General features: G+C 46.1%; 1 protein-coding gene across 1 annotated transcript in view; it reads left to right on the top strand.

The window, feature by feature from the left end:
- Nucleotides 1-1,529: 1,529 nt before the first annotated feature.
- Nucleotides 1,530-24,766, top strand: part of ANKRD60 (ankyrin repeat domain 60) — a gene marked incomplete at its 5' end in the record, with an annotated part of 59,979 nt that continues 36,742 nt past the window's right edge. Inside the window, 3 exon segments of the mRNA XM_027086633.1 lie at nt 1,530-1,783; nt 9,679-9,785; nt 10,811-10,953. Of these exon segments, the coding sequence (XP_026942434.1) occupies nt 1,530-1,783; nt 9,679-9,785; nt 10,811-10,953 (504 nt within the window).

Genomic DNA, 24,766 nt, shown 5'->3' on the forward strand with positions numbered 1-24,766 from the left:
TGGGATCTTCCCGGACCAGGGCACGAACCCGCGTCCCCTGCATCGGCAGGCGGACTCTCAACCACTGCGCCACCAGGGAAGTCCATAAGCAGAGTTTTTTGAAGAAATATTTTCTGTTACTTTAAAACAGGAGTTCTTAACCCATGAAGTACACGGTTGGGCCTCAGAGGATGTTTTGAAACCTGATCCTTATGAAAAGTTGTATGTGTGAAAAGGGCATATATGTCTGTGGACATCGTCAGGTCCCAAAGCTGTCTGTTTTGAACTCGGTGTTTTAAAGCCCACTCCAGGCCGGGTCCGCAGTGCTCCGTGACCGTCTGTGGGTTGGAGGTTGCATATTCTTCCTGGGTCCCGAAAGGTACTGGGAATAGCCCATGCCACGTGACTGTGGTTAGGGGCCTGGTGTTCCCAGGAGGGACCCTGCAGGAAAATGACGTCGTTGATCGTGGCACACACATTTGTTTCTACAGACGTCTAATTCTGTGTTAGAATTATCTGGGTAACTGTTATACAGTGTACATTTTTAATAGGCTCTGATTACTAGCCTTAAAGAATTAGTTGAGAAAAGAAATGTGGTTAATGTTTCAAACAAGAGTAAGCACCTAGGCGCAAACTTGTCATCTCTTGTTTTCAACTGTTATCAGTTACTGCCTAAATTAACCGTGGTTTTTCTGTCTGCCATGTAGGAATCCTCTGCTTTTTTGCAGTAGTGCTTCTCGCCCAGCTATTTCAGCTCAGGGGATAGGAGGGAAGCCTTTCCACCCCTGACGCGTGGGTGCGTAGAGGGTGGTGGCCAGGGTCAAGGCCAGATCATGAGGGGCCAGATCCCGTTGGTCTTGCCATGCACGAACTTATTTGTTCCAGCATCTGGACCGGGCAAGGGTAGGGTTTTGTATGCATCCTACATGTTAGCATATGGGAGCATAGACAGGTTAAGTCACTTACTCTGGTCACGCAGCTAATACATAGAAGTTGGGGGATTCATTCCGTTTCAGGGACGTTTGGCGTTACACTGGAGGGAGGGGATGCCTGCCCTCAGTGGGGGTACAGGGGAGAGCAGGCTTGGAGGGGAAGAGGCAGTATGACAGCTGGCTCATTTTTGGCCAGAGTGAGTTGGAGGCACCTGTTAGACATCCATGTGGAGGGGTCTGGTTGGGTGTTGCCAGGCCAGGGCTGAGCGTTGGTGGGACTCGACGTCACGGAGTGGGTGAAGCTGCATAGTGAGGACGTTTAGGCCAAGACAAGATATGGTGCTGAGGACTTGCCGTCAGATTCTTGCTTAGGGGTCCAACCTCTTTTTCTTTCGACCGTTTTAAATGTGTTTGCGTAGAGCTCCGGGGCCAGTTTTCATAGGGCGAGCGCTTTGTTCACCTGCTTCTGTGTCCCAGATGGCAGAGAGGGTCCTGTCCACGGTGGTGAGAGTGCGTCAGACCAGCAGCCTGAAGGCAGGGCGTTTGGCCCTTCTCGAAGGCGCTGCTCTCATCACCCTTCCCTAGGCTTATTAACCTGCCCCCTGCATTTTCCCTGCATTGTCAAGTCTGCGGTGCTCAGAGGCTTCAGCCACGGCGTGCGACCGGCCGCGTCTTGCCCAGGTGTGGCCAGTCCCAGTTGGTGCGCACTTACGAGTGTGGTTCCCCTCTTCCCCTCTAGATGGATTTGAGGACTACGGTCCCTCATGCGACGGCATGAGGGTGACAGCCTTCTTGGACGTTCTGGGCCGGGACAACCTGCCTGCACTTGCTCGCCTGGAAAAGTACACTTTCAGCGGCAACATCTTCAACTGGTAAGCTGTGCCTGGCCTGCGTGCGGTCAAGGGGCCACCGGCGGCCACCTGTCTGTGACAGCCTTGCAGGGTGCGTGGTGGAGGTGGATACGGGCTGTTCCCTGGGTGCTGGGAGTCTGCCTGAACAGCACTGCCTTATTAGGGCTTCCCATTATTCTTGTTGCTGTTTTACTGACCACCAGGTAAGCCAGGAAGGAGACGGTGGTGAAATTTAATGGGATTTAAATAATTAGGATTGCTAACTGGCTTTCCTTCACATGTACGGTGCTCAGAAAAGTAAAACGTGTCGCACAATTGAGAAGCATCGGTCAGTGCGTTGCTCGCCTGTCTTGTGTCTTGACGGCACTGGGCTTCAGGGACCTTTGTGCCACTTGTCCTGCACATTCTGCTGTCACTCCTCATGGTGCTGGCAGGACCCTCCTCTGGGCTCGGCCCACGTCTCTTCCCTTCAGCAGATGACCTTGACTCCTCCTTCAGGAGGAAAGCAGAGACTAAGGCATCCCTTTCAGTTCCCAATCCGCCCAAACCTGCATCTGCAGGCACCTCCCTCCTCCCTCAGAGAAGGCGCTCTCTCGTCTCCCGTCTCCCTCCGTCTTCTGTCTCTTCCTTGTCACCCCTTCTACGGGCCCTTTCCTTCCGCTTCAACACCCTCTCTCTCTCTGACAGTTCTGTGGACTCTCCCCGGCCCTCCCTGCATCCCTTCCCTGAAGGACAGGTTCTGTTAAGACTGGTTCCTACTCACTGTCTATTCTTACTACTCCTTTAAAAAATTATAGTCTCTGCTTTTACATCTGTTAAATCATAGAAGGTGAGCTCACAGCAAGTGCTACTGAGCGAGCCCAATTATTATCCCAGATCTACAGCTGGGGAGGTGAGGGTGCTGCGAGCGGCGTCTTTTGATGAGCCGCTCTTCATTGAGGCATGTAGTCCACGGTTTAGCAACTTTGTCTTTTAGGGTCTGTGCTTTTCATGTCCTGCGTAAGAGAGGTCTGCCTCCCCCCAGGCCACTAGCGTATTTTCTTACACTGACTTCCTGAAGTTTTGTTGTTTCCCGTTCACACAGGGAGCCACAGTCCACCTGGCGTTGCTTTTCTTGTTTGGTATGATGCGAGGGAGAAGTCAGGTTTCATTTCCCTCCTGTGGTCTCCAGTTAACACAGGGCCATTCACTGAGAGCGCTTTGATCTCTGCTCTGCATTGCCACCTTTGTCTTCAGTCAGGTGTCCGTTTCTGGACACTCTAGTCTGCTGCATTGGCTGTGTATCTGTCGTAGCACCAGGACCCCACCATCCTCATTACTGCAACTTTGTCATCCAAGTCTTGGTATCAGAGAGGTTACCTGATACCTTGCTATCCCGCTTTGTTCTCCAAGATTGTCCTGGCTGCCGTTGGCCCTTTGCATTTCCAAGTGTATGTTAATACCAGTTTATCGGTTTCTAGAAAAGAAAACCTACTGGGATTTTCACTGCAATTGCATTGCATCTATAAATCAATATGTAAAGAATTGATATCCTTACAATATCTAGTTTTCTACTCCTTCCATTTTTTAAGGTTTTCTTCACTTTCCCTGTGTGTGTGTGTGTGTGTGTGTATACACATATATACATATACATGTATAAACATACACATAAATAACTATAAAAGTATAATACATGGTTTTCTGTTGTAGAGATCTTTTGTATCTTGTTAGATTTAGTTTTAGGTATTTGACCTTTTAGGCTAATGTAAATTGTATCATTTCTTTTTTTTTTTTTTTTTTTGTATGTGGGCCTTTCTCTGTTGTGGCCTCTCCCGTTACGGAGCACAGGCTCTGGACACGCAGTCTCAGCAGCCATGGCTCACGGGCCCAGCCGCTCCGCAGCATGTCCGGATCTTCCCGGACCGGGGCACGAACCCGTGTCCCCTGCATCGGCAGGTGGACTCTCAACCACTGCGCCACCAGGGAAGCCCTGGCAGGCAGATTCTTAACCACTGCGCCACCACAGAAGTCCCTCTTGAAGGGGTCATTAGTCTTGTAGAATTTTCCACATTCTGGATTTGGTGGTCATTATTCTCATGGTATAATTTCATGTGTTCCTTTGTTCTCTGTATTTTCTGTAAACTGAAAATTAAACTTGGAGACTTGATTAGATTCTGCTTCAATTTTCTTTCAAACAATACTCCATATGTTGTCTTGTGTACTTTTTATTACAAAACCTCAGGAGGCAAGATCTGGCCGAGATGTTAGTATTGAGCAGCGGGCGCAGGTGTTCGATTCTTTCACTACAAAATTCCTTACCAACCTTTCTTCTAATGATTTTAATGGTCACAAATAATCACCGCTTAGATCTGTTATTTCACTGTCTGTTGGCAAGTGTCTGTGGAATCTGTAGCACGGCCCCATTTTCCATCCTGTTGTTGGCTCTGGTTGCCTTTTCTCTTTTTTTTCCCTAGGTGATTCTAACCAGAGGATTATCAATTTTATTAGTTATTTTGAAGAATCAAGTTTTGTCTTTGAATTCCTCTGTTATATGTTCATTTTCTAATTCAGTAATTTTTGCTCTAATCTGTATTATTTTCTTCCTTGGAGTTTTTTTTTGGGGGGGGGAATTTAATTGCTGTTCTTTTTCTTACTTCTTGTGAGGAATGCTCAACATTTTACTTTCTTGGCCTTTCCTTTATAACATCTGCATTTTACATTTAAGGTTGCTATTAAGTACTATATTAAGTATTATAAATACTTAAATATTATATTAGTTGCATCCTCAAGTTCTGATAGGCAATATTTTCATTACCTTTTAGTATAGAGTATTTTTAACATCCATAATGATTTCTCCTTTGACCAATGAGTTATTTAGAAGTATATTGATTAATTTAGAAATACTTGAAGATTTTTCAGGTATCTTTCTGTTACTTGATTCTTAGTTTAAGGCTTCTGTGGTCAGAGGACGTACTTCGTGTTATTTCTCTTCTTTACAAGTCGCTGAGATTTGTTTTACGACTCAGAAATCTACTCTAACTTGTGGCATGTTTCACGTGCGCTTGAAAAGAACGTGCATCCCAACGTTTTTGGGTAGAGTAGCCTATCAATGTCAACTTGGAAAGTTGTTTGAAAACATTATTCAGGTCTTGTCTATTCCTATTTATTTTCTGTCTTCTTGTTCTGTCGATTACTGAGAGAGGAATGTTGGAATCTGTGACTATAATCATGGATTTATCTGTTTTTCTTTCAGTTCTGACAGTTTTCATTTTGTGTATTTGGAAGCTGTGCTCTTGGGTGTGTACACCCTTAGTATTGCCCTGTGTTCTTGAACAAATTGATCTCTTGATCAGTGTGCAATGTCCCTCTTTATCTCTAGTCATATTCCTTTTTCTGAAGCTTACTATGTTTAATATTAATATATATACTCCCGCTTTCTCTTGATTAGTGTTTGTATGGTATATTTCTGCCTATACTTTTGTTTTTAACCTTCCTGTGTCTTATATTTAAAGCCTGGTTATTGTAGAAAGCACATAGTTGGGTCTTGCTTTCTTATCCAGTTTAACAATCTGCCTTTTAATTTGAATGTTTAGCTCATTTACATTTGTTACTATTGATTTGGTTCAGTTTAAATCTACTGTCTTGCACTTTGTTTTCTGTTTGTCTCAATTCTTCCTGGTATTTTCCTCTTTTCCTGCCTTTTTAAGAAAAGTCGAATGAGTTTTGCTTTTTCTTTTTGCGGTACGCGGGCCTCTCACTGTCGTGGCCTCTCCCGTTGCAGAGCACAGGCTCCGGACGTGCAGGCTCAGCGACCATGGCTCACGGGCCCAGCCGCTCTGCGGCACGTGGGATCTTCCCGGACCGGGGCACGAACCCGCGTCCCCTGCATTGGCAGGTGGACTCTCAACCACTGCGCCACCAGGGAAGCCCTCGAATGAGTTTTTTAATAATTCCAATTAATCTCCACTATTGACTTATTAGTTATACCTCTTTTAAAATTTTTTATTGGTTGTTCTAGAGATTATAGTATATTCCTTTAGCTTATTCCAACTGTTCAAATAAAATTACTCCACTCTTCATGCAGTGCAGGATTCAGTATAAGAACCTCACAGCAGTGGACTTCTGTTTCCTCGCCCCCATTGTCTTCCTACATTTTACCTCTGCACAAGTTACAAACCCTACAATACCTTGTTACTATATTTGCTTCAGATAGTCAACTATCTTTCTAAAGCAACTAAAATGAGAAAAAAAAAAAAATATATATATATATATATATATATATACACATATATATACACATACATATATATTTTTTTGGCGGTACGCGGACCTCTCCCGTTGCGGAGCACCGGCTCTGGACGCACAGGCTCAGTGGCCATGGCTCACGGGCCCAGCTGCTCCACGGCATGTGGGATCTTCCCGGACCGGGGCACGAACCTGTGTCCCCTGCATCGGCAGGCAGACTCTCAACCACTACGCCACCAGGGAAGCCCGTGAAAAATATTTTTTATATTTGCTATCATTTTTACCATTTTTGTGCTTTTTAGTTCTTTTTGTAAACTGTCCATTGCTGTCAGATATCCTTTTGCCTCAAGAACTTCCTTTAACAATTCTTGTTAGCACAAGACCACTGTCAATGAATTCTCACAGCTTTCGTTTGTTGGGAGGTTTTTATTTCACTTTAATTAACAGACTTCATTTTTGTGAGCAGTTTTAGGTTTGCAGAAAAACTGAGCAGGAAGCACAGAGAGCCCCCGTGTTACCTGACTGCCCCAGCATGCCCAGCTCTTCCAGTGACCTGCAGCACGTGAATCAGGCTTATTTTCAAGTCCTCGTCTGACTGTTCGCACGTCGGTGGCCAATGACCTCACCCCTCCGCGTCTCCCTACCCAACACCTGCTCATCCGCACGCTCGTCTCCCTGCCTCATTCCTCCACGTCCTTCTTCTCCGTCTTTAGAATCGCATCACTGTTGGTCATCATCGATTTTCCTGCCTCCTTACAGGCCTCGACTGTGAGCTCCTTCAGAGCGGAACCTGGAACTTGCTGGTCTCTGCACCCCCGGCTTCCTGCCCCTAGTCCAGAGCCAGTGGGGCTAAACTCATGATCATAACTGCACAAGTGGGTGAGGGAAAGGAGGGACAGAGACGCCAAGGGTTCCTTCCGTGGTGACATTTCCAGGGAACATTGCCATGTGAAATCAAGCCATCCTCTTTCTTTATGTTTAAAAAAAATTCGCAGAAATAATACATGCTCTTTGAAATGTAGCAGTTTCAGGAGTTAAATAGTGAGAGTCTCCCTCCCTTCCGCACTATAATCTTAGATAGTACCCATGAGCCGTTCAGTGTATATATCCTTCCACACGTTTCCTAAATGAGTGTACGTATATATGAGTGTGTTTATATGTACATGTATTGCACACATATGCAAAAGCATAATTTTGTTAAGAAATGGGTTCATACTGTATGTAAAATTCTTCCTCTTGTTCTTTCATTTCATGTATCATGGGCAGCTTTCTAACTCAGTGCATTTCTATAGGTACCTGTAAAAATGGTTGTATGGTATGCCAGTGTATAGCTACATCACAATTTATTTTAGCTTCCCTCTTTTGATAGACATTTTGATTGCAATTCTTTGCTTATATCGTAATATGGTTGATGGCTGATGCACTAGAGGACTCATCGTGTGCCAGGTGCCATGCTCTGAGCTTCCCGTGCACGATCTCACGATCTCATTTAAGCTTCCTCACACTTCCCTGAGGTGCACAGTTGTCCACTGTTCTTTCATGTCATTAGCACAGCTGACAGAAGTATCGACTCTGATGCTTCTGGACTCTGCTCATCCGCTGTGACCTCGCCAGGTCATTCCAACATGAAGCAGCCGAAGTGTTGGTGCCAAAGCCCCGATCTGTTTGCGTCTTTAGCTCTCTTGCGCTCTGCATTCACAGCGGTGGATGTGCCCCTGCTTCAGGGCCCTCTCTTACCCCTTTCCTTGCTCTCCTGAAGAGGGCAGGCCTCCTGTGACCACTTGAGGCTGCATGCAGTTCTGTCTATCCGTTCTATGGCCCTACAAGCAGACTGGGGATCTTAGTTGCTTGATTTCCCCCGGGAGGCTGCCATGAATGTGGTCCAGTGAACTGTAATCAGGGACTTCATAGTGTCTGTTCCGGCTTCCCCAAACCTCCTGGCTGCCAGACCTCGACCTTTCATCCCAGGGGTGGTATAAGTCTCTCCACGGGCAGGCTCGAGCTGATGGATTTCTTCCCGTAGTATGCTGGGCCAAAAGATGCCTCTTTGAATTCCACACACTTCTAGTCATCTTTTTCTGAAAATCAAGGTGGGTTTTCGACCTCAGCTCTTCTCCCGATGCTTAGCCAGAAATGACACAGAGACGTGTATTATTTCTAGATTGTCAGGTACCCAGAGGAGCAGACAGAGGCAGACAGAGGCTCCTTTCCATTTGCTCCAAGACACCCATCAGGAATGCCAGTCCCTCTTTGCGGGCACACCAAGGCCTCCAGGCCACCGTTAGCCACTGTTGATCCCATTGACTTTTCCCCTCATCAGTGTCTTTGAAACAAACACCTTTATCAAGGCATACTTTTCATGCAGTAAAATCCACCCACTTAGAGCGTCCAGTGAGGTGAATTTGGGGTAAATGCAGGCACTCATGCAGTCATCTCCATGGTCAAGTTTGAACATTTCCATCAGCCCCTTGTTTCCTTGTTTGCCTCTTTGCAGTCAGTCTCCCCCTCTCTCACCACCGCTGGCCCAGGCAACTACTGATCTGTTTTTTGATGCTAAGGTTTTGCCTTTTTAAGAATTTCCTGTAAATGGAATCATGTGGTATGTAGTCCTTTCTGCTGGCTTCTTTGACTTAGCAAAATGCGTTTGGAATTCCTCCCTGTTGTTACCAGCAGTTCTCTCCTTTTTGTTGCTGAGTCATAGTCCACTGTATGGATATTCTGTGTTTTGTTTGTGCATTCCCCAATTGACAGATACTGAGATGTTTTCCATCTTGTGGCTATTATGAATGATGCTAACATGAACCTTTGTGTACAAGTCTTTGTGTGGACATACGTTTTTATTTCATTTGGGTACATACCTAAGAGGGAGTTGCTGCGTTGCATGACAAGCGTACATTTAACTTTTTGAGAAGCTGTCCAATTGGTTTCCGAGTAGCAGTTGTGCTACTTTGCATTCCCACGAGCAGAATCTGTGAATTCCTGTTGCTCCATGTCTTTATCAGCACTAGGTATTGTTATTATAATTTTCGTTCTTCTAGTGGGGGTCGTGTTACCCCATTGTGGCTTTTTTTGGTCTTTGTGTTTTGTTTTGTCTTTGAACCTTATTTTGAAGTAACTTCAGATTTACAGAATTGCTGTAAAGATGGTACAGAGAGTTCCTTTATGCCTTTTGCCCAGCATCCTTTAATGCAGTGGTTCTCAACCAGGGGTGATTTGGCCCCGGTGGACACTTGGCAATATATAGAGACATTTTTGATTGTCACATCATGGGGAGGGGGCAGCCAGGGGGCTGCTACTGACACCTAGAGGGTAGAGGCCATTCGAGATTGAGATGGCCATCGGATGTCCCTTTGGACCTTTTCCTTCTGCATTTTGTATTGGTCACTTAATTCCCTCCCGCTGTTATGGGATCTCTTTTCCAAGTCTATCTAGGCCTGAAGAATCAGTCAGAAAAGGAGAAAAAGGTTTTCTTTTGTGCAGGTGGACAGTTTCCACCTCCAGTGACTGCCAGACTGGAGGGTATGGGTCCTCGTCTTACAGGATGTTGACCACCTTTGCATGTTGCTGGACCGTGTCTTCTCCCTCTGGACGGAGGTGGCTGACTTTCCTTTCCCCCATGATTGTATTACCTGCTCATAGCACATGCCGGAATTAGCACACATAACTGTATGGATCCTTTCTCGCTTCCACAGTCAGATTATTGCCAGAGGGCTGCTTGATATCTTCCGGGACTTCAGTAACAATGAAGAAGACTTCATAACGGTAATGGAGATCGTGGTCAGATTGTCAGAAGATGCAGGTTTGTACAAGGATTGGATACTTTTATTTTATTTATTTATTTATTTATTTCTACGCGGGCCTCTCACTGCTGTGGCCTCTCCCGTTGCGGAGCACAGGCTCCGGACGCGCAGGCTCAGCGGCCATGGCTCACGGGCCCAGCCGCTCCGCGGCATGTGGGATCTTCCCGGACCGGGGCACGAACCTGCGTCCCCTGCATCGGCAGGCGGGCTCTCAACCACTGCGCCCCCAGGGAAGCCCGCTTATATTTTTAAGTTGTACATTTCCAAGAAATTGTATATAAGCTGTGATAGCTGATGGGCTTGCTTTAGATTTTGATCATTTTAACCGAAAATAGAAAAATAAACCCTTCCGTATAGCTCCCATATTAGTTTAAAATATTCATATGAGCATGACACAACGCTTTTAAAAAGGCTCGAGTGGATGTTTTGAGCCCTTAAATGGATTCTCTTTGTAAGTGAGTCACCGTTTACGGTGCTGAAGCAATTATATACTCGTGTGAAATTTAATGTGGTGTATTGGAGCTAGAGCCGCTCTTTCGTTTAATGCTTTGCCTTAGAAACAATTGGGGTGCGTGGATTGTGGGGGAGTGCATTTATGAAAGAATTATTTGTAACGTATACTTTCTGGCTGGAATTTGAATAAGCACAGCCCATAGGTCTCGCATATATGCCGTTAGTTGTAATGGGTTTTGGACGCTGGCCCGGCAGCAGATGTCTTGCCCCCTCCTTGATTCATATATGGCTTGTTATAATAGAGTTGTCATTCTCTCTTCTTTTTGTGTTTTTGTATTGCCGTATAGCTTATCAGCTTTTTATGATTTTGTATTGCCGTATAGCTTATAAGCTTTTTAAGCTTGTCTGTAGCATAAATACTCTAAATGGGAAATGATTTTTTAACCTGCATTTGTCTAATTTCCTTGATGAAGTATTTTAGTAAGAAAAGCTAGAAACTATCAATATATACTATATAAGATGCTTGGCTTATTCTTATATAATTCTTTGTCTCATTTTTTTATTGCTGCAGAGCCCACAGTGCGGGCTGAGCTGCTGGAACAGATTCCTCCTATTGCCATTTTTCTACAAGAAAACAGGTCTGATTTTCCAGTGGTGCTCTCTGAACATCTCATACCCATCGTGGTGCGGTGCCTCGCAGATCCAAACAACCAGGTGTGAAAAATTATAACCTTAAGGTCTTTGTAGCAAATTCTCTTTCGTCTTATTTTCGCTGATATTCATAATTCAGAAAACAGTTTCTTAGAGTTAAGTGACTCAAGAATGAAAGGTCCCTTTGTGCCCAGTTTCTTTAATCACATAGGAAGGTAGATGGCACGCATTCTTATTATCATATTTCTTTTTTTTCCCCACTTTTTACTATGTGAATTTTCAAACGCACCTAGCCGTGGCGAGAGTATTAAAATGAATGCCCGTGTACTCTCCACCCAGCTCCAACTATCATTAACACTTGACCAGTCGTTTTTCATTTATCTTACCCAGATAAATCCAACCCAGATAAAAGCATTTCCCAGACATTTCAACTGTAAATGCTTTAGTATTCCTCCCTAAGAAATACAGACACTTAAAAAATCCCCATAGCGACAGTACCATTATCACAAGTATAAAAACTATCAGTAGGTCCTTAATATCATCTAACATCTAGCGACTGTTCAAATTTTCCCAGTTTTGTCATAAATCTGCTTTTTGCAGATAGTCTGTTCAAATCAGAATACGCACAAGGTCTACACATTGCATTCGATTGATGTATCTTTTAAATCCCCTTTAATTTGTAACAGTTCTTCCTCCGCTGCTGTGTATTTGTTGAGGAAACTAGGTCATTAGTCCTATAGGTTTTTCCACATTTGTGATCCGGCTGATTGCATTTCCAGTGTTGTTTGAGATGTTCCTCTTTTCCAGCATTTCCTCCAAATTGGTGAAGCCTAGAGGCTCAGTCAGACTCAGATTTTTCTATCGTATAGTGAGAACACTTTTTAGGTGTTGCTGTGTTTTCCTGCTGCATCAAATCAGGAAGCACAAAAGCAGTGTCGTCACCGGATTAGGTTTTGTCAGCCTTATCTGTTTATGACAGAGTTCCTCATCAATCTGTGATCAACCATTAGTTATCATCACCTAGATCTGGGATTTTGTTAGAGGTTGCAAAATTGTGATGCTCTAATTCCGTCCTTCTTTTATTTTCTATTTTTTGTTGATGTATAGTTGGTTTACAATGTTGTGTTAGTTTCAGGTATACAGCAAAGTGATTCAGTTATACATACATATGTATATATATTCTTTTTTTTTTTTTTGCGGTACGCAGGCCTCTCACTGCTGTGGCCTCTCCCGTTGCGGAGCACAGGCTCTGGACGTGCAGGCTCAGCGGCCATGGCTCACGGGCCCAGCCGCTCGCGGCATGTGGGATCTTCCCGGAACCGGGGCACGAACCCGTGTCCCCTGCATCAGCAGGCGGACTGTCAACCACTGCGCCACCAGGGAAGCCCCATATGTATATATATTCTTTTTCAGATTCTTTTTTCTTATAGGTTATTATAAAATGCTGAGTGTATTTCCCTGTGCTATATAGTAGGTCCTTGTTGGTTATCTTTTTTACATATAGTAGTGTGTATCTGTTATCAACATCATTCCTTCTTTTTTTTAATAAATTTATTTATTTATTTATTTTTGGCTGCGTTGGGTCTTCGTTGCTGCCCGCAGGCTTTCCCTAGTTGCAGTGAGCGGGGGCTACTCTTTGCTGTGATGCGTGGGCTTCTCGTTGTGGTGGCTTCTTTTGTTGTGGAGCACAGGCTCTAAGCATGTGGGCTTCAGTAGTTGTGGCACGCGGGCTTAGTAGTTGTGGCTCACGGGCTCTGAGCACAGGCTCAGTAGTTGTGGGCTTAGTTGCTCCAGAGCATGTGGGATCTTCCCAGACCAGGGCTCGAACCTGCATCCCCTGCATTGGCAGGTGGATTCTTAACCATTGTGCCACCAGGGAATCCCTCATCATTCCTTCTTAATTTAATAGCTGGAATTCTTCCATAAAGAACTTCCCCCTCAGCTATTTGGTAACTCTGAAAAACTGTCTATGGGAGACAGGTTAAATGATTTACTTTTCCCCTTTATTTACCAGTTTCTAGAAGAATCAGTCGGTATCCTAATAATCTACAAGGTTACCAATTAGGTTTTAAAATTTTATGTTGAGTACTATTATGAACTCCTGAATTTTAACATATTAGATATGTTTTAAGCCACTGTAGTTTTTATTCTTTTTAATAATCAAATTGTCCTAGTTTTGACCAGAGGTAACCCTTCAAGTTGGCTCCTGAATTTTCTTGATGTGATCCAGTAGACTTTGCTAGCTCACTTTACCTGGAATCAGCTATTTATCCAAGGAGCCCTGGTTCCTTTATGAGGGAAATAATAATAAGAAACGAGAATGTGGGTACCAGAGATGCTCATCGCTACAAGAGTGGTCATGGCTTCTAGTGACAGAGCAATTTATTTTCTTAAAAAAATAAAAATTCCTCATGAGTTTATATTGGTATTTCCAACTCAAATTTAAGATTATAGGGCTTTTACTTACTTGATTTTTTTTACTTGATTTTTATATTTGTATCTTTTTATTTGTTTGTTTTTTACACAGTATAAATCTTCCTTCTTCATGGTATTAACGTGTGTGTGTGTGATGTGTATGTGTGTGTATCTAAAATAAAAATACCAGTAGTATTACTAACAACCTGGTAGGATTACTGAATATAGTTTAAGATTTCTTTGCAGTTCTTTTTGCTTTTAGGCTATCTCCCAGTAGAGATGCACAGTCATATTAATATTACTGTATTTTAAAGTCACTTGCATTAACCCTTCTTTTTGTGGTTAAGCTGCCATCCTGATACACAGTTAGGCTCATTTGTTTTCATTTATTTTTTATTTTTAAGAATTGCTTCAGCTTTTACGTTTTGATCTAAATTAGACTTGTAATTATTTGAAATGTTTTTACATGATTCTAAAGTCAAAACTGTAAAAGAAAGTACATTTAGAGAAATCCGATTTCTGCTCCTGTCTCCCTCCCCGTTCTCTCTCTCCCCTGTGGATGTTCATTTTTATTAGCTTGTGGTTTGTTCTTGCCTTCAAAAAATACACACGCACAAATAACTCTAAGCAAATACACGTATGTCCTTGTATCCTGTACCGCCTTGGTCCGCTCTCAGGTGTGAGGTGGCATACTGTCCCTGGTGCTCTCTCCCTTGCTTTTCCCATTGTCTTGGTGTCCCGGAGATTAGCCCATGACAGGCGAGGGGAGGCCTCCTCGTTACTTTTCCCAGCATCAGAGCACTCCACTGTACTTTATCCGTAGACCTTAGGTCATGTCTACCCTTTGCCACATTAAAATTGTTGCAACAAATAACCTTGTGTCATTTCTGTTTCTGTCAGTTGATTCTGGGGATGGATTTCCACTAATTTTTTTATGATATGCCAAGTTTTTGTTATTGTCATTGCCAAGAAAGTCTACAGTTTTGACTTGTATTTTTCCCTTGATCCAAGCATTCTTAAAAGACCAGATGCTCACTTTTGACTATCAGACAGTGTGATGGGATTAAGGATGTTTTTTTAAAAATTTTTTGTGGTACGCGGGCCTCTCACTGTTGTGGCCTCTCCCTTTGCGGAGCACAGGCTCCGGACGCGCAGGCTCAGTGGCCATGGATCACGGGCCCAGCCGCTCCGCAGCATGTGGGATCCTCCCGGACCGGGGCACGAACCCGCGTCCCCTGCATCGGCAGGCGGACTCTCAACCACTGCGCCACCAGGGAAGCCCAAGGATGGTTTTAAATAAGGAAAGAAGTCATCCTGCCTCCGCTGTCCTGTCATCAGTGTTTTGATTATTTTCGCATTTTCTTCTGCGGGCGCTTACATGTTTTCCTACGTAGGTCTAATCATAATGCGATGCAGTTTCCTCCAGCCATTCATTTGTTCAGACAGCTTCTGAGTGCACATCACGAGCTGAGCGTGGCGCTTCTTGCTGGGGATGAAGAGATGAGTAGGACGGATTTTTCTACCCTAGGAAGCTCGTCTGTGTGTCATAGACGTTGTACATCTTCATAATCTTCATATTTTTAATTTTTTTGAATGCTCAGCTTCCTTTCAGCTTTCTTGTCCTGTAGATGCAGTGAGCTTCACAAAAGGTGCAGTTTTATTTTTCTGTCGGCTTTTCTCTTTCCTTTGGATACATTCTTAAAAATGAAGTTATGCTGGGTTGGGGGACTTGACACGTCCTTGGCCTCTGTCATGTATCACTGTCTTACATTCGACTCCAGAGGAGGGAGGCAGGAGCCGTGGTTTTGGTCCCAGGCTCTCGCGTGGTTCCTGACACTCAGCCTGTGTTTGCTGAGGAGTCGTGTCCGTGGCGCAGAGCCGGCTCTCCCCGCTGTCGGCCTGTGCTGTTCACGCACCTCCACTGCCCGCCTCTGCCCTGCTGTACCTCGGTCGCTCCTTTCCTGGGGTCTCCAGAGCTGCCTCCTCTGAAGTCCCGAAGATGTCGTCCACTCTCTCACCATTGACTTCCCACCGCCTTGAGCCCACCTGCCCTGGAGACCTCTGGCTCCCCGACCCGCTCTGTACCCTGCTGTTAACTTCCTGTTCTTCCTCAGCTGCTCCCTCTCTCATCCTGCCCTTTAGGCCGTCTCCACCATCACGCTCCATTTCTTTCCCTTAGACCGTGCTTCCGCCCTCCCGGCCCTGCCGCCCGCAGCCCACCGGCCCCCTCCATCCTGGGTTCCCATCTTGGTAGGGGAGTCACATCGTGCACTGACTGGGGCCATTGCAAATCTATGGGTTCCAGTCGCCGCTGGGCTTGCGGTGCTGCCTGGCAGTCCTGTTACTTGTCCCTCATCAGCTGCTTTTCACGTTATCCTTGGCAGCTCTCATCAAGCCTCTTCACCTCACCCTGCCTTGCGCCTAGCCGGTGACCTTGCATTTTACTTCCCAGAGAAAACAGAGACCTTCAGTCTTCATCCCCTCTCTCAGTGAATGGACCCGCCATCCACTTTCTTCAGTTCCCCAGAGCCACAACCTGGGAACCACCCAGATCCTTCCTTCTCTCACCTCCTACAGCTGGTTAGACCCAAGTCTCCTTTGTTTCCGTAACAAACACATAACCTCTTAAGACACCCCCTCTGCCCTTCCTGTCGTCTTTAAACACAGGAATATGATGAAGTCGCATCTTAGTGAACAGTATTCAGACTCTTTAGCGCCCTCAGGCACAGCCCAGCCTCCTCCATGGGCCTCCCGTCCCCATCCCGCCGTGGACACCACAGGCGTCCGCCCCGCCCCTTCCTTCCGTTCCTGCCGGTCTCCCTACTCCTTCCCAATGCCTCTCTCCTCCCATCGGTCCCCACCTCCCTCTGACAGATGATGACCGTGTGGGCTGCTCGCAGTGCCTGAAGGTCCCTGATGAGTTACGATTCGTAATTGGGCCAAGACGAAGATTCCGCTGCTTGAGGCAGTGGGTGTGCCAGGCCCCATCCAGCACCTGCATTCCGGGACAGGCTGTCTTTCTCTGTTCATCGTCAGGTACTTTTCATGACCATTGAACATGCGGTGACTCCTGTGAGGTGTAAAATTCACAAAATTGGGCACGACAGCAGTGTTGTCACCACGACTGCCTCGATTGCTAACAGCTGCGATTTCTTGAGCTCTCACTGTGTGACGTACCGTGCTCTTGTTTCCTCTTCCTAACCATCTCGGGAAGAATGGGCATGCTGGTGAGTTCATCCTTGTTTCAGAGGTGAGGAAGCCGAGGTGCAGAGAAGTGTGGCCGTGTGTGTTGGGAGCCCGGGCTCATGAGGCTCATCTGGTGTATGTTTTGGGATTGCCCAGGTCTACTGGACATTGTGACCAATAGTTTCTCTCCCATTCTAGACTCTGAGCCCCTGACACTAGGACCTGGGTCTTCTTTATTTATCTCTGTGACCTAGCAAAGGGTCTGGTGGCTGGTAGGTATTTGGAACTGCACTGGCTGTAAACTCTCCCTTTGGTAACGTAGCTGTCCTGGGCTCCTTGCCTTCTGTCTCAGCGGAACGGCCGTCCGACCTCCTTCTCCAGTCTGATGTCTTCCTTCCCCTCTTTGGTCCCATCTCTTGTTCATAGCTTGCTTATTTTCCAGTCTCTTGCTTTTCTCTTTCAGTTATAATCATGCCTAAGTCTCCCTCATCTTTGTGTCCCCTGGCCTTGACCCTGAGCACACCATCACTCCTTTTCCAAGTGTCTGCACTGTGGCCTTGACCCTCTGTGGGCTCCCATTCAGGGGTCAGCTCATTGTATTGCAGCTGGTGGTCCCGAAGCCAGTGAGAGGTGTCTTGCCATGGACTCAACTAATCTCATTGTGAAATCTGATGTTTTGGTTTTTTTCAAAAATAGTCTTAATTTTTAGAATTTCATAGAATATTTTAATCACATGGGAGGGTTATGTCATAAACACCCATATCCCTAACCGCCTATATTTGAGAAATGTTAACATTTTGCAATTTTGCTTCAAACCTTTTTATTTTTATTTATAGGTTGCAGGTATGGTGAAAACTGCGCTGGGTCCCTCCTCCATCCCATTCTCCCTTCTCCCTTTTCTGTAGGAACCTGCCACCCTGGCTTGGTGTGTCCCTTCCATGCCGGGTTTTATAGTCACACCGCCTGTGTAAGTGGCCCTGAATAAGAGTGTCTTGTTTCGGGTGCTTTTAAAACCTTACATAAATGACATCAGGCTGTATTTTCCTTTCTGCCACCTACTTTTATTCCCCCCGTTTTTAAGATCTATCCCCGTTGATCCAGAGAGCTCCTGGTCACTCATTTGAACTATTTTATGGTGTTGCATTTCTATTTTTTTCACCATTTATTTGTCCAGTGACTTCCTTTTTCCTTTGTTTGATCCTTTCGCCCCACTTGCCGCTGTTAACTGCTTTTGCGGTTTTGAAGAAACCTTTCTTGGACGCCCATTCAGCAGTTAAGGTCGCCCCATCCCGATATGCCCCAGACACTGTCCTTTATGTATATGAGGTCGTTTCGTCCCCACAGCCACCTGTGCGATAGGTACTGTCATTGCCCACTTCTACAGGTGAAGAGATTGAGGCTCAAAGAGGCTGATCCCCCGCCCAGGAGGCCCCACTGGTCATCATCGCACAGCACAGGGCAGGCACGGCATTCGTGCCACTGCAGTGTCACCTGTTGGGCTCGGAAGTGTCCCCCAGCCTTTCCCTCCCTGCCTGCGTCTTCCCCAGTCTCCATCGCCAGCCCTGGTCCTCGCCCGCCCTTCAGGCTGTTGCCTGGTCTTTTTCTCTCATGGTGCCGGGTCTCATCTGCTCCCCTGGGCCTGCGGAGGTCCCTGTGCGTGCGAACGCCAGGATGCCGCGTCTCAGCCAGGTCTCCAGAGTTGGTGTGTCGCTGACCTCCTCCCCCAAAGCCCAGTGGCTGGCTCTCCCTAGAGGTCTGCTGCATCAGATCCGCAGAGTTCAACTTCTCCAGCACCCAAACCTGTTCTCTCTACCTTCAGTCTTATTTTCTCTGTTTTATTTACTGGTGCCTGGAGGCAAAGATTCCGAGTCATCTTTGATTTTCTGTGACCACATGCATGCAGGGACCCCCTCTCTTCTCTGTCCCCTGCCCCCAAGCCCATGCCTGGTCACAGCCGGAAGCGTCGCTGCACAGGAGCCCCTTGCCTGCTCTCAGCATTTAGAAGCCTTCGAGGTTTCTAAACTGTCACCCTCACTGAGGCCAAGACGATCTTGCCACTTCTCTGCTTTTCCACCCTGGGGCTCCCACGGTGCCGGAGTAGCCGCCAGAAGTCTTAGTGGGACCTGGAAGCCTTTCCCGCTCCAACCTCGCTGGCCCCTCAGGCTCGCACTCCGCCATCCACCCGCCGCCCCCATGCGGTCACCCGGGACTTCTCCCCAGAGTTCATCTTTCTGCTCATGAGCACGCTGTCCTCTCCCCTTTTCCTGCTTGCGGTGTTAGTCTCCTGGGGCTGCCAGAACAAAGTACCACAAACTGGGTGGCTTAGAACAACACCACCTCTTCAGAAACTTCTGCTGCCAGGCCTCCGGGGTTCCAGCCTCCCGGGCTCGCCTCTTTGTGACCAGGGCCTGTCTTATCACCTGCGGCTCTGCCTGCACGTTTCTGGGCCCCGTTGCCATTCCCCTGCCTTCCCGTCACTGCGATGAGCTGCCAGTCTCATTACTTCCTCCACAGATTGGAATTTCCTGTGCTTTCACTTCCCCAAAACGTCCTCTCTCTAGCCTCTTAGGAGCCCTGGAGCTCTGGTGGTCGCTCACGGGTGCAGACGGTGAGGGGCAGGCAGCTCCCCAGCCTTCCGTCTCTGGCCCCGGGAGCCTCTGTGCGCGTGTCCCGCTTCGCAGAGCAGGTCCTCCCCGCCAGGGCTCTACAGAGTGTCGGGAGGACAGCGCCGTGTTTTCCCACCCCCTGCATGCATGGTACCCACTCTCCAAGTTCACTCTCTGCGGTGGGAAGACAGACAGCAATGTATCATCATACAGGAAAAATGCGTGTGTGTGTGTGTGTGTGTGTGTGTGTGTGTGTGTGTGTGTGTGTGTAGAAATCTGGGGTAGGCGTTGTGAAGGCAAAGTGCAAGCCTGGTTACGCCGTCAGAGTGTAGATGGGGAACCCGACCCGAGTGGGAAACGGGATGTGTGGCTTGAGCGCAGAGGAACAGTCGGTGCCGTTGGTGGCCTCATCTAAGGCCTGGGGGAGGAAGTGACCGAAGGGCCAGAAGATCCGTGTGGTGGGGCGGGCGGGGGCGGGGGAAGGAGGCAGGGGCCGGCCTGGCACTCACCGTAGGGAGTTTGGTCTTTGATCCTGAAAGCACTTTGGCTCATTCTGTGTTTCACCTTTTGCCTCTTCCAGGTTAGAAAATCAAGTCAGGAGGTGCTGTTGATTCTTCTGGAACAAGATCTAATTTTCCAGCACGACATTGAAAACAAAGTGTGTCCAATCCTGCTGGCGCTCTCTGCCCCTGACGGTGAGGCTGAGTACAAAGCAGAAGCCGTGAGTGTAAGTCCCTTGGGGGGTGACAGCCCCGAGCCTCGGCGGACCGTCCCATAACTTGACGTTTGCGGGACTCGAAGCGTCACGTGCGTTCAGTGCCGATCAGCACTATTCCCATAAACAAGGCAGCGGGTGGTGTGGCCTCCATCAGAGAAAGTTCTGAGTTCAGATCCAGGCTTGTCGTGGAAGTGATTATCCTTATATCCAATTGTTTCCGGAAGGCAAAGCTTGGGAAATCAGAGTGATTCGGGCAGAGGTGAAGCAGCTGGCATGGACTCCTGCTGGGCAAGATGCTGAGGTTTATTAGGTAAACCTTGAGCCAGCTTGGGTCATGGACCCTGTTTCCCAAAGTAAGGAACCGAGTGCGGTATGGGAGCTGCTTTTAGGTGGTACTTGGACAATTAAAAAAAAAAAAATCGAATGGACATGTGTGTCTGTTTTATAAATTAAGATGAGACTAAACTAGGTATGTCAGCAAATAAGAGAGAGTCTATCTGAAGAATGTGGCCATCATGTTTACAGCAGTTTGGGAGATGCTGTGTTCAAGTCTCTGTGCTCTTGTCAGTTAAAGGTATACGATGAAAGAAAGAGTGTAAGTACTGAATGTCTTCTACTTTTAGTAGTTAACTTTGTGGTATCCTTGGGTTTGTAGGATTCTGTGCCCATTATGAAGTGATTATGCAAGCAAGGACTTCCTACTTGCTTCTGGAGCCCTTGTTCACAAACTAGCTGTTGATGAGCCAGTGCTGGCCTTTACGTGCCGCCCTTAGACTAAGACCCAGCTTGTCCTCGGGCTTCTCCTTCGTGGGTCAGGGAAGGTCATCCAAGGCTACCTTGTGTTCCGTAGCTGCCGCTCCCTCCCCAGGGACCGGGGCAGGGGTTGCTGCACCGGCCGGCCCTTTGTGTTGGCATCACAGAACTAAACAGCTCCAGGAATGTTCCAGCATTTTAGGAAAATACATAAGGATTTACAAAATCTTAAGCCTTAATTGTGAGTACAATAAGATATGGTTGTTTTCTTGGTTGAGAAAGAATGATGTTCGAAAAAGGAATTCTTTTTCAAAGTGGAAACATACACCATGGAGCTAAAAATTTGTAATACAGCATCAGACCATTGGGTCATTATTCTTCATTTATGTAAAAGTTGTCCTCACCTATGAGTTAAAGGTCTGGCTTTTTTAACTAATTTAATTTTTTGCATATTCCATATGTTTATAAGATGAATCAGGCTGAAGAATAATTGATTATTAAAATTCAAATTCTCCAGGGTTCTTTGATAAATTTCAAGTTTCCCTGTAAGAAATTAAATTCATTTTGCAGGATGAACCTGGATAATGTCATTTAGTTGGGATGCTTGGCAGCCGAGCGGTAAACTTTGCCAACTAGATCTTCTTTTTCATTTGAAAGTTGGTTAGGCTAGTTTCCAAAGCTACAACTGACAACCAAATATCTTACCCCTAAAGACTGCCAAATACCATGACAAATAATTTTAAAGGCGTTTTTGCATGATTTTTATTTTGTTTTGTTTCCAACCACTCCATTCTTGTCAGCAATATTCTTCTTTTCTTTTGGTGAAGATATTTGGAAAATATAACAAGTCTTCAAAAAGCTCTCTTCACATTTCACTTGCAGAACAAATTAGTTCATATAAACTGCACTTTTTATTCAAAGTGGGTTGCCGATTTCATTACTTGAAATGTGCAAGCTTTTAAACGTGGCTGCAAAGAACGGAAATGGTCTTGAACCCTCCCCAGGTAGAGGCACATCTGCGTTTCAGGGCACTTCTGGAAGATTGCCACTTCTCCTCCCTTAGGGCCCCAAGGGAAGCAGGATTTGGGGCTCCTTGCCTGGCCCGTGTGTGCTTGGGTCAGACCCAGAAGCTGTTCTGTCTTCCCTTATTTCCTGGAGGTCAAGGAGTCTTGGAGGGGGTCTCACTCCTTGGGCCCCCAGAGTCCTGGAGTACAGAGGGTGCTGTTCTCTTTTCAGCTAGGAAATGACAGTACGATAGGGAGTGGATTTCACTCTTCAAGGGACGGAGACCACGTGTGGGATTGGCAGAGCTCCCCCAGGAGGATAGCGCTCTCTCATTTAGCTGGTCTGAGTGACACCCCAAACACGTGGCTACCAACATGTATGTGTGAGGAGGTGACAGGTGAGAAAAGAAGCAAATTGCACTGCTCCGATGCCCTTGTATTTCGGGCTTTCTTTGCAGCCATATGGTGTGAATGTTGCTACGTCCATATGTCCATAAGCACACACTCTCGGAACAGTGCCGTTTTGAAGGAATTGCTTCTTGCTCCGAGGAAACGGCGTGCCTCTATTGACAAAATGTGCATCTATTCGTTAGCCTTTGTATTCCCTTTGGAAGTTACAATCAGTCGATTCTGATGCCAGCAACCCTAGCGTATACATGATTGAGAGGATCGGGGCTGGCCAACTGGACACGTCCTGGGCATTTTAAAATTGACTTGTGCAGTGCAGGTTATATGTATTATGTGTTGGTGTCTTATGTCCTGGTTTCTCAGATAAATGCGGTTTGTTCTGTGAAGTCTGTCTAATATGCCAGGCGACATTAGCGACTCCCTCCTTCACGCATCCCGGAGGCTTGGTTCCTATCTGTCTTCTGTCATTTAGCAATCGAACTGCGAACTTCATTTGTTTGTTTATTTCTCCTTCAAAATAGTGCGCTTCTTAAACAACAGGTGTCTTTCTGCCCTCGGCACCCAGCACAGTGCCAGGCCCAGAGTCAGTACTAAATAAATGTTAGTTGTTGAATGAATCAATTGGTAAAACGTGGAAGCGCTGTATCCTGTAATTATATCTAGACAGCATAAACAGGCCACCGGAGACCAATTATAATTCCTCTCGCTCTCAGGAAGGCCATTAGCATTCTGAGATTATAACTAATTGTCGGAAGCCTATTTTTCTCTCACAACACGTTTTCACATTAAGGCTTCCTCATGTTTTGTTGTCTTCCTGGTTTTGAGCTCATTTTTATTTGTGCATTTATTTAAAAAGAATGTTGTGGTTGTGTGCCACAAAGAATAGTTGGCCCCCAGCAACCGAGTGAAGATCGTCATTGCATACAAGTGGTTCCCAGGGCCACGGGAATGTCATTTCTTGTCGCTCGGAGTGCTGACTTCTTAACGATCCTGGATTTGCTGCACACGGGTAGTAATAAGGTCGTGTGGGCGTGGCAGGTGGAGAGGGCGGATGGAGATGCCGGGCCCTGCTTAGTTGTCTGTCACCCTGGATATGAAGCCTCGTGGCCCATTTATGTGGCTGTCACTCTATGCAGCTCTGCCGAGCATCAGATCAGAAATACGTGTCTTCTAAACGCGGAAGACACAGCCTTTCCCTCATTTGTGTTGTGGGGATGGCTTCCTCTTCCCCCACCCCAGTTGGTTCTCTTTTCCCTCTTGTCTGCTATGTGCAGATTCCAAGTAGAATAGTGGGTGAACTGCTAACCAGGAGCTTGCTCTGCTGTTTAAAAAAAAAAAAAAAAAAAAAAAGGCAGTGCTGTGCAGTGGGCAGAGCAGACATGAGGGACGGGAAGTCCTTCCTTCTTTCCTTTTTCTTTTTTTTGGAGGGGGGATGGGAGAGTTCTTTAAACATTTTGGGGGGTAATTTTTCATTCTGTCTTAATTTCAAACTTGTGGAAAAGTTGCAGGAGTGAACTCTTGGACATACTTTATCTCACTTCTCCAGTGGTTTATACTTAGGTCTGTTTGTTTAATCACATCCTCTCTCTACACATCTGCACACACACACAGATATGTACATACACATATGTGTGTATATTTTCTGAGCCATTTGAGAGTAAGTTGGAGACATTGTGCCCCTTTACTCCTAAATACTTCAGGGCATATTTCCTTTTTAAGAACAAGGAAATTCTCTCCTAAACAACCATAGTACACTGATCAAAATCAGGAATTTTAACCCTGATACAATACTAATATCCCATCCATGGTTCATGTTCAAATATTGTCGTTTGTCCAGGATCACACATTGGACTGAATTGTCGCATCTCCTCTGTCTCCTTGAACCTGGGGCAGATCTTGAGTCTTTCTCTGCATTTTGTTAACATGTTGGAAGAGGACAGGCCAGTGCTTTGGTGGAACGTCTCCCAGTTTAGGTTTGTCCTGTGTTTCCTCGTGACTAGATTCAGGCTCTGCATTTCTGGCGGGATGCCCTGGGAGGAATGTTGTATCCTTATGTGTCACGTTAGGAGGCCCAGGACTTCAGTTCGTCCTGAGATTGATGATGTTAACTCTGGTGACTTAGACAGAGGTGTCTGCCAAGTTTCTCTGCACCGCTTTTCCCCTCTGGACATAATAAGGGGAGTTACTTTGCAGCTACACAAGTTTGCTGTCCATCAAACGTTCACCCACTAGTGTTAGCATCCACTGATGATTCCAGCTGTTACTCTACTGTGAAGAGCGTTCCCTTCTGCATTATTTGCTGACATTTTGTTGAGATTTTCACATCTATATTCAAGTGGACTATTGTAAGCAATTTTCTTTTCCTGTTATGTTTTTGTCAGCTTTTAGAATCGGGGTTATTCTGGCTTCAGAAAATGAGTTGGGAAGTATTCCCTGCTCTTCTATTTTCTGAAAGATTTTTTTTAAGATTGGTGTTATTTTGCCCTTAAATATTTGTTAGAATTCACCAGTAAAACCTCTGGTTCTAGGGTTTTCTTTGTGAGATGGTTTTTGATAACAGATTCAACACAGATATGGGCTATTCAGGCTTGTTATTTCATCTGTGTTATTAGGTAAGCTGTATATTTTAGGGAATTTATTAATTTCATCTAAGTTGTTAATTTATCAAGTTTTTGGGATAAAGTTGCTTACAATATTCCCTTACCTCTTTTTTTGTTTTGTCTTGTTTTGTTTTTTTTGCGGTACGCGGGCCTCTCACTGTTGCGGCCTCTCCCGCCGCGGAGCAC

Source organism: Aethalodelphis obliquidens, unplaced genomic scaffold (genome assembly GCF_003676395.1).
Source record: "Aethalodelphis obliquidens isolate GAN/ISIS:26980383/991018 unplaced genomic scaffold, ASM367639v1 scaffold57, whole genome shotgun sequence".
NCBI lineage: Eukaryota > Metazoa > Chordata > Mammalia > Artiodactyla > Delphinidae > Aethalodelphis > Aethalodelphis obliquidens.